Raw genomic sequence first — 15,993 nt, 5'->3', positions numbered from 1 at the left:
TCTGGGGTGGGTCAAAGGCGTCAATTCAGTTTTAAAATATTCCTTGGCTATTTCTAATGTACAGACAAGATTGAGAACTACTGAGTTAGGGCAGTGATGAACCTCAGATTGAGGGTCACAGCACACTGCTGTGCTGAGCTCTCTGCCAAATTTTGGTCAATGTACACAGTTATTTGGGCTCCAACTAAAGATATATATTGTTCTCACACTCTCACCTATCACCTTTAGCAGTCTGTTGTTATTTGTGTAGAACTGTGTACTGCCCTGATGATGTACGTAAATACTCCCAAAGCTAAGTCCTTCCATGTTGAACTGATCATATGATATTTCTTTGGCATTAGATGTATGTTGTCGATACCTCTTACCTGCAGAAGCTTCAATGCCCTTTACTGCTCTACACCATGTCACACAAATCCTCACTCCATCAGTGTTCTACCTGACACATGTTACTGTGATGGCATGTTTCCTTGTCAATAGCAAAAACAAATTGCACACATTTATCAAAGTATACAATATTGTCTAATTTCAGGTTCTGGAATCAATACAAGTTCCCCCTCCCAATTCTGAAATTTGCTCTTTCTCTATACCAATGATTACCTTTTAATCTCTTCAAATGTATTACCAAAAATTTTAGTATTCTAAATATACTTTGAACCTTAAAATATTAGAAGTCACAATCCAAAGGGCTCATTTTAGGTTGCAGGAAGAAAAATGAGTCAAAAAGGCTATTTCCTCTTCTTTCAGTGTAGCTGAGCATTTTTCAAACTGAGATCTTTTCAAGAGTTCAATAATTATCTTTAAGAATTTTATATTTTGTTTTTTGATGCCAAGAAAAGTCTCACAATATTATGTAAGCAACTATGGATGACACTGAGTGCTTGCTATATGGTAGGTAGGCACTTTGGTAAGTGTTTAGCATACATATCTCATCAATCCTCACAACAACCATGAGATAATGTATTTTCTTTGATTACAGGTGAAGGGAAAGCATAGAACATTTATTAGCTTGCCCCAAAATGCACAGCAGATACCTGATGAAATTGGGATTCAAACCCAAGCCATGTAGTTCCCAAGTTCACCTTGTAGTCACTAGTCTTTGCTACTCTTTGAAGTTTAATAGAGTGGTATTACTTTGTCACCAGTTACTGAGAAAAGAAGATGGGCTCCAATGTAATTGGTGCTTTGTGCCATGTGAAGACCAACTGATGCCACAGAATCTGCTCAAATATGAACTTTGCAATAGAACAGAGAAGAGTGATGATTAGAAGTGAGTCAACATAGTTCACTATAGCAGGGACAGGCAGACTCAAAAGAGCCCATATAAGAGCAGTCAGAGCCATAATCACATTACAAGTGGCAATTTATTTTCAGCAAAACAGCATCGGGTACCACATTTAATAATTAGTGTTACTTGATTCTTACTGGTTTGTGGTTTTTCAGTATACTTAATATTTTTAAATTAATCTAGTTTTTTTAGGAGCGTAAGATTGATAAATAAAACAAATGTATGCGTAATTTTGTTTCTGCATATTTAACTAATATTTTAAGAGACTTTAATTAAAATTTTGGTATCCATAAGAAATTTTGTTTTCCTTTTTACTACAGTTAATTTATTACTCAAGTTTGAGCAACACTGATGTAGACCTAAAAACAAAGATGCACAACAGTTCCCACAGTTCACACAAGGTCTAGTCCTGGTCTCTAGGCTTTAGGGCCCAAAGTCCCAGTGTTCCCTTGACCAGCCTTGTTCTCTCTGCCTGGATGTCCCTAAACAAAATCAGGGGCAGCTGCCTGAGCATCCAGGTTTGCCAGGATCTTGACTACTTTCTCCCATTTTCTCTCCTCCAGAGATGTAACCACCTAGTTTGTCCACAGAACTAGCCCACAACTACAGGTGACTACACTTTGAAATGAACACCCCTGTCTTTGGAAAGAACTTCAACTTCAAATATATACCAAGGCCTGGACAGAAGATTGACCTCTCTCTTCTACAGCAGACTAAGGAATCATGTAATTTCTGCCTGGAGAAAGGCACCACAAAATGCAACAGAAATTACAGTAATCTTTTCTTTCCTGAAGCCTGTATCTGTCTCTAAACACATAAAAGATGCATTCATTCATTCATTTACTCATTCATTACAGAAAAAGTTACTAATCAGGCCATGTTTTAGGTACTGAGACCACAACAGTGAACAAGACAAACAACTCCATAGGTCAATTTCATAAGGTGATAACTGATGGGAAGGAAATAATACAGACTAGAGACAAAAGGAAGGGAGCTAATTTAGATTGGGTGGTCAAGGAACATGTTTCTGAGAAGCGGAAATTCAATTAAATGATAAGAAAGAGATAGAAGTACAAATATTTAAAAGAGCAAATGCAAAAATACATTATTGACAAACCAAAGGAAATTGTTTAAATATCATGAAAGACTGTTTTACACAACTTTATCAAATAGATGTAACCACCTAGACAACATTGATAATTTCCTAGGAAATCAGTAGAGATAGAAAGTCTAAATAGACCAATCTCCAGAGAAGAGATGAGGAATGTCATAAAAGAACTTCCCACAAATTTTTTAAAATAAAACTTTAAAAAAGCTACCATACCCAGATGGATCCACATTACAGAATTCTGTTAAACACTTAAATATCAGATAATCCCTGAAATACTTAAAGTAGCCTAAAGTACAAAGAAAGAAAAAAAATGCAAACTTTCAAAATTCTTTCTATAAAGTTAATATAACATAGATACTACAATCCAACAAATACTAAAAGCATACACACTATATGGACCGATAGCATTTATAAATATTGTTGCAGGAATCTTAAATATCTGAGGATAGAATTCAACAACATATTAAAAAGTACATCATTACAAAATGAGTTTCATTTCAGGAATGCAAAGGTGCTCAATATTAGAAGCTCCATTAATATGGAACATCATATTAATAGAGTTAAGGAGAAAAATTAAACAATCACTCCATAGATGTCAAGAAGACATCTGACAAAAACAAATACCCAATTATGTTAAGAATACTCAGTAAAGTAAGAATTGATGTATAGTCTCTAACCTGATAAATATATATGCCTCAGCAAAAAGCCAACATAAAACAACACTAAAACAAGACCAGAATGCTTTATCTGTCCTTATACTTTAAGACTGTATTGAAGAACTTAGCCAATGCAAGTAGACAAGATAAAGCAATCAAGAATCAGAAAGGGAGAGATTTAGAAAAGCCAAAATAATCAATGGAAAACCACTACAAACTATAAGAAAATTTAGTAAAGTAGCAGGATATAAAATTAGTATACAGAAATGCATAGCTTTCACCTACAAGAAAAATAGCTGTTGGAAAATACAGTGAAAGAGAAAAACAACAACAAAAGCGAGACATAAACTTAAGAAATGTTTAAAACTCTTGAGGAAAACTAGACAACATACTTGAAAGAGACTTGAAAAATAAAAATTCCTACTATGTTCTTCGATAGAAGGATTCAAAAATCATAAAAATGTTGATTCTCCCTGAGTCTGCTCATAAAATTAATGAATACCAATAAAATATCTTCAATTTTCTTCAGGAGCTTAAACAAGTCAACTATAGAGTTCACGCAGAAGAAAAAACAATCCTGAAAATCCAAGGGTATACTGAAAAAGAACAACGAAATGAAGAGCCAACTCTACCAGCTAGTAAATATAGTATAAAAGTCTCTATATTTAAAATTTTGGTATTATAGCATAAAAAGGAGGATGAATGGGACACAAAGAGATTCTGAGGAGAACTCTCCTGTCCTTGGCTGCTGCTATGAACAATTATATAAAGACATGAGGTAGCCACCTGTTGACTGAGGAGACAAGCCTGAGAACTACAGATGATGTTAAGGAAAAAGCCAGTGACATCATTGAGTAGCTGCACCAAAACTGAATTTGTCTCCTCAAGATTTCTTGCTATGTGAGATTGTAAGTGTCTTTAGTGTTTGGACCCCTATTGATCAGGAATATTTTGTTTAATATTTACAGCTGAATGCATTCTAACTGTGTGGGAGACAGCACACAGTTCCCTCTCTGGTATCATGCATGGTGTGAAATTCCAAAAGCCAATATAAACCAGCATGTCATATTGGGATACCATGAAATCAAAAACATTATTTGGAAGAACTAAAGACATGAAAAAATCATCTAGTGATGAAATCTTTTGGCTAAAGGTGAAGTTTATGTGTTAATATTAAAAAAGAACAGTGTGTTGCTTACATCAGAGGAGACGCATAAAAGGGTAAATCAAGAAAAGATATTCACAAGTCTATTCATTCTTGGCCTCTTTGTTCAGAATTAGCTCATAAAATAATTTTACAATTAACTACCTACCTAGGAAACTCCCAGTTGCCCTGGTAGTAAAAAATATCAACCATATACATTTTGCTAGCAGTAAATCTTTGTAGAGCAGGAAGGAACTGATGAAGTGGTTCCCTTATGTTTGGGTGGTTACTTACAGAGGTCATTTATAATCATTTTCCAACTTGATTTTCATGGAATCTACCACCATATCTTCCATCTCTTAAAAAGAAAGAAAGTGTTCATTTGTGGACACCTCCCATTAGAAAATAATCTCCCAAATGTGATTATTAATTTATTAACGTTCTATTAAATACTGACAATTTTTTATAATATTCATTGAAAAACATAGACGGATCATTCAGTACTTTTAGAAGAAGTCATAGCATCCTTAAAACGAGAGTAGACAGGATACAACAATAAAATATGGACACTTTGACATGAGAAACAAAATCTTCTCCAAAAGAGTTCTCCCACCAGTCCAACCCCCTTTCTTACATTTTTGACCAGTTTCCGTTTTCTCCACATGGTTGGACTCCAATGAGCCAGCCCCAGGAACAGACACAGACACAGACTGGATCCCTGTTTTTATATTAACAGATCAGATCAGCCTCTTCGTGGTGTTCTTTAATGCTCAAGTGAGTAACTATAGTATCTATGATGTAGGAATCTGGTCTTATTTTTACCTACAAACTGCAGAAATGGAACTGCAGTGGTTGGAAGAGTGGCAGCCAGTGAGAAAAAATGCTTCTGTGGGTTATGTGGGGCGGCCAGGAGCACTGGTGGCAGCGGGTGGGGTGCAAAAGGATTATCAGTAGGCAATACAATGCCTGCTTCAGCACAGTTGCAAGTCAACAATAGGGAATCACAGGCTGACTGAGGAAAGCTTCAGTGGGAGGCATGGAGGTGATGGAAAGATAATTCAAAAATTCCCCTGAGTCATAAGAAATACTTTTAAGAATCTATGATCAGTTCTAACATAATTTATCTTTCTGGGACCCACTACTTTCTGAAGCACCTGCTCTTTCAGGCCTCTGAACTTTTACCCTAAATACTGTGATGTGATCAGGAAAAATGATCATTACCCATTGAAATCCTAATTCTCCAGCAGTTAACTTCCATAGAAACAGCCTCTAGAGGAGACGCATCAAAAAATACCCCAGGTTCACTCCAATACCTTATAGCACTTCAGTCTTAAATAAATGGATGGTAGTATTACCATCATAACTATCATTACGATTTTCAAACTTTCAAGCTTTTTTGAAATAAAAGTTGTTATTTCCCTAAAATGCTAAAACCTTTACACACATACAAAAGCATGGCTCAGTTTTTAGAAATTTACATTGCAGCTGCGAGCTCCTAGCTAACTTGGATAATTTTAAATGCAATTAGTACTTTCAGGTAATTGATGTCAGAGTGTGTGTCATATCTCATTCTTTGCGATGTTAGACTGGGTATTTCATCATACCCCAAGATAACTTTGAAAATAGCTTCTTCCAAATTGTCTAGAGCATTTTTACCCCCAAATTAGAGTAGCCAACACAAATGATATACAAGATGTGACTTAAAGATTACTAATTTTTAAATACCTGCCTAAAATTTATATATTGAATTAAATATTTCCTCCTTCAAAGCAGTCACCTTTTGACACTTATACATTCATCCTAAATGTGATCACACTAATTGTCAGGGCCAGGCACTAGTACCACGTGGGGTATGAGAGTCTAATAAACGTTCTGTAATTGACTGGGTCCGTGAGTGAGTAAATAAGTGAAAATAGAGAAATGATTTTAGCGCCTCTTCTTTGAGGACTCTCTTCCAAGCCAGTAACACTGTCATTTTAATTTCTACACTAATAGCAAAACTTTGTGGGTTTGGGGTGAATTTGATTAGTGAAAACATTGCTTAGAACAAGTCTCGGGAACACAACACACAACTGAGTGGCGTAAGAGCACTTAGGGAAACACAGGGCATGACCAAACTATTCCAACTCTGACCTTCTCATAATTGGGCTCTGAAGGCAATACCAGAAATGATTTGAGCATCAACAAAACTCTGAATTAGGCATATCAACTCTAAGGTAACTGCTTTGAAAGGGTATGCTCAGAATAGAAAAACTGGCATGCTAATTTTCTCCAGTTGGACTTATACATTTATGGTCAATGTTTATATTTTTTTAAATGTAACTGAGGGGAAAGGTCCTAGCCTTATGCTAATTTTAAATCCATAAAACCATTTTTTCCCATCTGCAAAATGAAGGATCAAACTAGATGACCTCGTTCAACTTTTTCAGTGCTAACATTCCATAACTGTATAAATAAATAGTTTAAACATTATTCACACATCTTCAACTACTCTTACTAACATTTAGAGGTTTCATATTAAAGGGAACTGTCTCTTTAAATAGCCACAGGACCCCAAGGGAGCAAGGTAAGTGGGCTACACCTCTCTCTCTCTTTCCCTCTCTCTCTCTCTCTCTCTCTCTCTCTCTCTCTCTCTCTCACACACACACACACACACACACCCCCCTCTGTCCTATTAGCAGTAAACTCTCCATACCCAAACAGGGACAATTATAGAGGTCATCATGATAGGTTACATTTGCATCGAATCAGTCATATGAATCATAAATTGACAACACAGCTGCTCTTTAAATGATTGGTCAACTTTTTACGAAGTAGTTACAACTTCAAAAGCGGAGGAAGTGCTTTCAAATGAAAGTATGACAGTAGGCTTGAGTAAGTCCTGCTTCCGACTGTGTCCAAAGTATCTTATTCTGTAGATCCCAGGCTGGGCAGTATCTGGAATGTGCCATTGTATCGTTGCATTGCTAAGACCCAGTAATCCCTTGTGCCAATAGAAACTGTTGGTAGGAAACAAACAAATCCAATTTTACTCTTACAAATGTGTGATTAGAAAAAGGTAGGATTATTTACTAAATGAATATGTGTGGAGTGCCTACCGTAAACAAGGCACTGCTCTAGATATTGAGAGTACAGCAATGAACAAAACAGCTAGAAATACTTTCTAAAAACAGACCTTGAAGAAAGCCTTTTGTAGAAATATCTTTCCTTGTTCTGCCTTTCTAACTACCTAAATTCTTTCTATCCCAGCTAGCCTTACCTGATATGCAGAATACAAGATGTCTCCTGCTTTAGATCTGCTATAGCATCCTTTTAGCCCTTATCATCCTCTGCTTTAACTTGACACTTCTTTTTGCACCTAGATTTATTTTTTTAATATATATTTAATGAGCTAATGTGCCAGACTCTGTGCTTAGAGGTACTGAAAATACAGCAGTGAGTGAAACATGGTCCACTCACTTTCATCGAGCTTATATTCTGCTAGGGCAAGGGTGGGAAGAAAGCAATAAATAAGTAAACCACCAAATAATTTTAAAAGTGGTAAGTGCTTACAGTATGAAGTTGTTGTTTATCTATTTTATATATATTAGTTAGTATCCGCAAGTCTTAAACTCCCAACTTATCCCTTCCCACTCCCTCTCCCCCCTGGTAACTTATGGTGAAAAACAGTAAGAAAATGAATATGTGTGTTCATGTATGACTGAAGCATTATGCTGTACACCAGAAATTGATACAACCTTGTAAACTGACTATACTTCAATAAAAATATGGCCAAAATTCTTTTGGGAATTTGATATCATTAATACCCCATATTGAGCCAGTCTTCCCATTTGTCTTCCCTGCATTACTAACTAACTCTTTTCAGGGCCTAAAAGACAAAATATTCAATAGACTGCTCACCGAGTCTCCCAGGAGGCATCATTATGCACTATCTGCCATGTTGCTGATGTGGCTTCATACTTCTCCACAGTAAGGAAGGTCTGATGCGTCTGAAATGCAATTAATATGACTGATCAGACACCGCATAGTCGCAGAAGAAACCTGTCTATTCATACTCCATACTCCCCTGTTGATTGTATGCTAACCAACCAATACCTAGTGGGAACACATATTAGAATTTCATCCAAATTTTTAGCTTTTCCTCTCAACATTTTATGCAATGTCTCCGGAAAGTTACTTCAGCCAGTCTATTAAAAACCATGACTTTTCCTTAGAAGCCTAATTTAAGCTGATAGCAAATTTTGGAAATTAGAGCAAAGAAGAGACAACGTAAAACTTGAGATTCAGAAAAGGCTTAAGTCAAATCTTTTCAGGACATGTTGATTGATCTACATTCCAAGACTTTCTCTAGTCACCTCAAGATTTAGGAGGGGAAATGGGAAAGTTTCCTCATCTTTCCATCTCCAGGTAAATGAATTATTAGTAAACATACCTGCTCGAGTGAAAAAACTGAAAAGGATGCATAAATTTTCCTACTGCCTGGGGTGCTGAAACTAATCCTTATATTTTGTCATAACAGATTCTTAGAAATCACATAATAAGCAGATTTTACTTTCTCAGGGGAAAATAAATTTTGCCATATTGGTTTATAATAATTTGTTTTAGGCCAAGAATTCAGCTTCAAATAAAGCACTGATTTAAGTAATATAACAAGTTAAAAGATACAAAGGCCATACATCTCCCAATTTTCTGTAAAAATCTTTACATTATGGCCCTTAAGGACAGGACTTGTGTCTAGTTCACCTTTATCCATCACAGCCCTTTACATCTGTCATTTACAGGTGTTCAAATAAATCATTGTTGAATGAATCACCTATTTACCACTGGGCCACAGGATTATTCAAAATACTTCTTTAATTACTCAATTGACGGATTGTATTCCATAAAGGACTTTTCATAACCACAGTGACTTGTAAAGAGAACTGTTTGTGACCATGTAGGACGGTGACACTGGGGAGTCCCTAGATGGAGTAGGACATAGGGTGGGCCCCAGTGTACAGGTCTAGTGTGCAGATTAGAGAACAAGTCTAGGATGCTGAATGTGTGAACTATGTGACTATCTTCTCCCTGCCTCCCAACCTGAATCTCTTCCAGATACACAATTAGTTGTACAAATTACTTAATCTTTCTAGGCCTCAGTTTATTCATCTGTAAATTAGGGATAATAAAATGTAACTCATTGAGTAATAGTGAAGATTAAATTAGATTCATGTGATGATGTATATAAAGCACTTGGCCTAGCACTTGCAAATAGTACTCATTCAATAAACAGTGGTGAGAGTGTGATGATTACCCATAATAAAGCGTACCAGAAATTGTTTTATGCCAAGTTCCAGAACATTCTAAGAAAGCCATTCTATCTTCATTATAGCTCTTGAAGCATTTTAGTCTCCTGTTCTCCATGGCAATAATGATAATAGTATTTTCCCACCGTAAGGGTATCAGATGACAATCAATCCTGCAGTTTTGCTACAACACTCTTCAGAAAATAATATAAACATGTAAATATTCTGGCATAGATTGAATGCCTGAGAAATTATTTTAAACAGGTGCATGTTGACTATCCAAGCAATAGAATATTTCTCCCCAATATATTTGACACTGTCATACTGCCACAGTTTTATCAGAGCAATAATCATATTTTAATGAACAGAAACGGGAAGACTCATTTGAAAGAAAGGTATCTTGGATTATAAGTGACAATGGGCTCTGGGAAGAATGGCTTATCGATAGAGTGAATGCATTCTCAGTCATAGTAAAAAATCTGACCTTGAAATCACTTTCATAGACTCACTTTCTTTTTCTTCTATATATGTCTTTATTGTTTGAATTTTTGCAATTGTAATGTATCTAGTTATTGCTTGTGTAGTTTTAATAACATACTAATGGAGTTACAAAGAAATAAAATTACTTCACTTTATTCATAGATATGTTACTTGTACTTTATCATATATATTTATACATATATATGTATATCAAAACAAAAAATATGAAATGATATGTAACAGTTAACAGTGATTACCTCTGAAAATTTTTATGAAGAGAAGTACTTTCACATTCTGTTTTAAGCACTTCTCTACCATTTTTACATTGGATTTTATTTCTCATATCATTTTTTAAGATTAGTAAATAAATACCCTATTTGTGCCAGTAGCAAAGAGTAGGGAAATGGTCAATGCTAGAAAAAGTAGAGCACAGGGGACAGGGCTCCAAGCCAGCAGAGCATCCACCCAGGGAACCATGATCATTCCAAAACAATAGAGACCGCACCAGAGGCAGGACTGCTATAGTAGAGGAAAGGAGCAAAGGAATGGAAGGAGCCAAAGATACACTTCAATCTTGGCCATCTGACTATTTTACCAAACTCAGTAGAGTTTTAAAACTGGAATATGTAAATGGGGTTGTATTCAAATCTATGTCTTCTCAAGAGACAATGAGGTTCTCCATGCACTGTGCTACACGTGGTCCTAAGTAGAGCCAATTAAATGCTTCCCATGGGCTTTTTTTTTCCATACTCAATTCTACATTAACTGTTCTCACTGAAAATTTTTCACCCCTACAAAATAAGATGTAAAGCAAGTTGGAACATTTTATCTTTATGTTTCTAACCTCCATGGGGATAGTCAAATGAATTAAAGGCTAAAACATGGATCTGGATTTGCAAAAATAATCATTGATGCTTACCTGGTTTTCTGCCGAATTCTTTGGGTTAGCACCTACAAATATAACTTCAACAACTTCTCCCTGAAAATAAAAACTCAATTTATGAGTTCTAATAAAAGTATTTTTTGCTGTGCTCATATTTGGGCCATTATTTATGAAATGTTCCAGGAGTCTGGGTACCCATATAGATTCTATTCTGTTAAATCAAGTGAGTTTACTTCCTAGAATATTAGAGAAAATACCTTTATACCAATGGACACAGGAATTTTTGACCAACAACTTACTTCTGAAATTTTTGGCCAATGAATTTACTTTTAGTAGATTCAGATATAGAGCTATCATTCAGATTAGTGAGAGCATATAACAAATTAGTGACAGCAAATGACTTCATCAGCCTTTGACATTTTCTTACACCTCCCTCCCACACACATTCAGGAGATGGACTGAATTAAGTGAAAACAGTCAAAACTTTCCATGAGTAACTTATACTTGCACTTACACTTATGCATATAAGATACAAGATGGATTGACAGAGTGTGTGTATTTACCTTCCCATCTGAAACAACTTTAAAAACTGGGTAAATATGTATTAAACAATAGTTTTTAAGAAGTAGGCATCAGGCAATGAAAACATTGATCTCTGAGTAACAGAAAATGAGAGTTGAGCCCTACAATTGTCCCAGCTTAATGCCTTCCAAGAGTTTACAGGCCACAGCACAAGGAGGCAGAATTCAAGCAAAGCTAGGCAGTCTACTAAGTAAAGGAATAGATGTGGGAGTCCATGAAGGCCAAGTAGTCTTAAGTTCATAGGGCAGGGTAACAGAGAAAACAGAGGACCGTAGAGAGGAGAGCTACAGAGAGAGACAACTCTCGAGATTTGACGAACGCTCCCTCTAGCTCTGCATGCATGTAAAGGAACTACCTGAAGTTAGGAAAAGAATCATTTAAAAGAATTAGAGAGAAAATCCCAGGCTCATAGAGAATTGTGAAAAGTTTCTCTTCCCACTAGCTGGACAAGGAGACCTCATAAGTCAAAACAGTTCTACCTCAAGTGTATGGTGGAAGGATTTTCCCTAGAATAACAGTTGCTCTTTCCCTGCCTAAAAACTTGCCAAGACCCCAAAAGATCAAACTCTTTCCAAGTAACTTAATAACATCACAAAACAAAGCTAAAAAATATTTACAGGAATAGAAAAAAATCAGCACTACCGAGATAAAATTCATGATACCTAACATCTAAATTATCAAGCATACAAAAGGGAGAAAAGCACTGTTCATAATGAGAAAACTCTCAATCAAAACTGACCCATAAATGAAGTAGATGATAAAATTAGTAGACAAGAACACTAAAATAGTTCTTAGAACTATTCTGTATGTTCAAAAAGCCAACAGAAAGAGTTAACATGTTAAGTAGACATGTGGAAGACTTATATTTAAAAAAAAAAAAGACCTAATCCAAATCTCTAGAGATGAAAACTACAGTAACTGTAAAGAAAATACACTGGATGGAATTAAAAATTAGACACTGAAGAAGAAAAGATTACTGAATTTGAAGACATTTCGATAGAAATTATACAAAATTTAAAACAGGGGGAAAGACTGAAGAAAATGAATACAGCAGCAGTGAGCTGTGGAACAAATTTAGGCTGCCTAACATATGGATAATTGGAGTTTGCAAAAGATCGGAGAGAGGAAGAAATGCAGAAAAAGATAAATAAATGTCAAAATTTTCCAAATTTACTGAAAACTATAAGCCCACAAGTCCAAGCAGTCCAGTGGACCCTAAGCACAAGAAACATAGAGAAAACGACATCATTTTAGGATTGCTAAAATCAAATCACTTGAAACTAGAAATAAAAAGAAAAAAATAATTCTAAAAACAACAGGAGAAAAAAAAGACTTATTATATGGAGAATATACATAAGGATGACAGCAGTTTTCATTGAAAACGATGCAAACCAGATGACAGCAGAGCAACATCGTAAGGTAGTAGAGAAAAAAAAAACTGCTAATCAAGAATTCCATAAAGACTAAAAAATATTCTTTAAAAAAAAAGTAATATAAAGACATTTTCAACATGTAAAATAAGGAATAAAAATGTTAAAGGAGGTCCTTTAAGCAGACAAAAAAAAAATGACACTAGATGGAAATTTTGATCAACAAAAAGAAATGAAGAGCTCCAGAAATTGTTAACATGTGAGTAAATATAATATTTTCTCTCATTATTTAAATCTCTTTTTAAAAAAAACCTACTGTTTAAAGTAAAAAGAAGAGGCTTGTATCCAGAAGGAACCCTACTTCAGGATGACACCTGCACCCCAATGTTCATAGCAGCATTATTTACAATAGCCAAAACATGGAAACAGCCTAAATGTCCATCAACAGGTGACTGGATAAAGAAGATGTGGTATATTTATACAATGGAATACTACTCAGCCATAAAAACCGACAACATAATGCCATTTGCAGCAACATGGATGCTCCTGGAGAATGTCATTCTAAGTGAAGTAAGCCAGAAAGAGAAAGAAAAATACCATATGAGATCGCTCATATGTGGAATCTAAAAAACAAAAACAAAAACAAACAAACAAAAACAAAGCGTAAATACAGGACAGAAATAGACTCACAGAGAATACAGACTTGTGGTTACCAGGGGGGTGGAGGGTGGGAAGGGATAGACTGGGATTTCAAAATTGTAGAATAGATAAACAAGATTACACTGTATAGCACAGGGAAATATACACAAAATGTTATGATAACTCACAGAGAAAAAAATGTGACAATGAGTGTGTATATGTCCATGAATGACTGAAAAATTGTGCTGAACACTGGAATTTGACACAACATTGTAAAATGATTATAAATCAATAAAAAATGTTAAAAAAAAAATAAAGTAAAAAGAAGAAACCATGGCAGAGTCCATAAATTATATAAAGTAAAAACACAAAGACCAGGAAGAGAGAAATGGAAGAACACTACTGGTCAGAATAATCAAAAAAATAAAAATAAAAAACCGAAGGCACAATTATCAGCACCAGGAATAAAACATGTGACATCAATACAGATTCTACAGATATTTAAAAGATAATAAGGAAAAATTGTTAATGACTTTATTCCCCACAAAATCAAATGACAGATGAAATGAAATGGACAAATTACTTGTGACACAGAAGTAAGAAATAAGTGACCTTAATAGTGAAAACTTACCAAATTGTACACTTTAAATATGTAATTTATTATATGTCAATTATAAAACAATAGAAGTATTTTTTAAATTACAAGCTAACAAACAAGTATGTCTTTGCATGACTTACCATGGTACACAAGACCTTTTACAGGTAAGTTCCCACCTGCTGCTCTAGCTTAAGCTTTCTATAGTCTATACCAGAGATGGTATGTCTTGATGGGCACAGTGAACTCCTACTTATCCTCCAAGACCTAGCTCACGTTAAAAACATTAAAAAAAAAAAAAAACTTCCATGGATTCAGAATCATTGATGACCATCAGCAGAGATGTGCTGCTTAATTATTTCCTTTCTGTTAACTCCTCTGAATGACTATTATCAATTTAATTTTACTTCTCTTTATTTTCACCAATGAGATTACCAAATTAGTCAATCTCACCAATGTTTCAACAACAATCAATTAGAATTTTCTGCAAAAATTACCATACCCTTTAAAAAGAGCAAGCAGCCCTGCAGACAATTTCATGGTTCACTTGAAAAATAAAATTTATATCTGGTATCTGGTTAGCCAAATTGTCCTAATCCTTAAAAATGTTCTTTCTCTTATTTTTTTTCCTACAATCGCAATTTCCTGTTCACTCACACTACACAATGAAAGACAACTCCACTACAGATACAATATACCAACTAGTATAGAATAGGCCTTTCTGACACAACACAGTTAAGAGGTCAATATGTCCTCTCCCCCAAAAAAGCAACTATATATATAGACAAAACTGTCAAAAAGAACCATTTTGGTTGAGAAATGTTTATTCATTAAAACTACTAAACTTCGAGTAAATACAGTGCAAGTCCTTGGTGTTCTTACCAGGGTTGCCCTCATCCTCTGTGGTACTGTAGTTCAACCAGAGTGGGGAAGGCCATGAAATCAACAGCTTTTATGCTGCTGCCAGAAGGACTCACTTGACTCAAAACATAGCCATTTAAAGTGGTGATCTTCATGGGAGGTAAACACTGAGGGTTAGTGGCTAAAATGATGGATTAGTTGATGATTTAATAGTTTGGAGGGAAGTAAGATAACTATCACGGTCTTAATAAGCTCTTCTCCTATCCTGAACTGACCAGATACTATGTGCATACATAGCAGAGAACAGAGCAGACCCAAAACACCCATATATCCCTGGCCAGTGGAGCCAGGGTGTAGGTGCAGAGGAGACACAAGAGAACTCAATGAAAATTAATATCTGGGGAAAGCTGGGAAAAAGTTTGAATGCATACTCCAACCTACACAGATCTAACAGCAGAGACCGAAATTCGTACTCCTTGAGCCATCTAAGCATAAATTCTGACCAAGTTTAGCTGAACATTAAGTTCTATAATCACAGAACCAACACGAGAGCCAGACTTAAAATCAAATTTAAAAAAAAAAAACTAAGCAAAGATATTAGCAGCCACACATTGCAGGAGACCCACAATTTACTAATTAGTCCAGTCAAATTGTAAGTAAGCAAACAAACAAGCTTAAATAACAAAAACTCTGGAGTGGGGAGGTGAAGCTAGAATCCAGAGTTGTTACAAAGTATTGAAAACTATGCAATATTCAACAACAACAACAACAACAAAAAAAAAAATGAGATGCTCATACAAGAAAGTTTCAGCCATACTAGGAAAAAAGCAGCAATCAAAACTGCTTCTCTGTGTCACCAGAAATTTGATTTAGCAGGCAAAAACTTCAAAGCGACTATTATGAAAATGTTCAAGAACTAATATAAATCATGCTTAAAGACTAAAGGAAAGTATAATGACAATAGACTTAACAAATAGAGAACCTCAGTAAAGAGGATTTTCTGGAATTGAATATCACAACTGAAATGAAAAATTCACTAGAAGGGCTTAACAGCAAATGTGAGATGACAGAAGAAAGGATAAGTGAACTCAAACTTATCAGT

General features: G+C 35.2%; 1 protein-coding gene across 4 annotated transcripts in view; it reads right to left on the bottom strand.

Moving 5' to 3' along the window:
* Positions 1-4,614: 4,614 nt before the first annotated feature.
* LOC105081868 (putative neutral ceramidase C) overlaps positions 4,615-15,993 on the bottom strand; it is an 82,088-nt gene continuing 70,709 nt past the window's right edge. For all 4 annotated transcript variants that reach the window (XM_074374013.1, XM_074374015.1, XM_074374014.1 and 1 more), the window contains exons 20-22: positions 10,881-10,940; positions 8,097-8,185; positions 4,615-7,195 (exon numbers count right to left, since the gene is read on the bottom strand). In XM_074374013.1, the coding sequence (XP_074230114.1) occupies positions 7,003-7,195; positions 8,097-8,185; positions 10,881-10,940 (342 nt within the window). In that variant the 3' untranslated portion in view covers positions 4,615-7,002. The remainder of the gene's footprint in view (positions 7,196-8,096; positions 8,186-10,880; positions 10,941-15,993) is intronic.

This window comes from Camelus bactrianus, chromosome 11, assembly GCF_048773025.1.
Source record: "Camelus bactrianus isolate YW-2024 breed Bactrian camel chromosome 11, ASM4877302v1, whole genome shotgun sequence".
Classification (NCBI taxonomy): domain Eukaryota; kingdom Metazoa; phylum Chordata; class Mammalia; order Artiodactyla; family Camelidae; genus Camelus; species Camelus bactrianus.
This window is presented reverse-complemented; position numbering and strand designations above follow the sequence as displayed.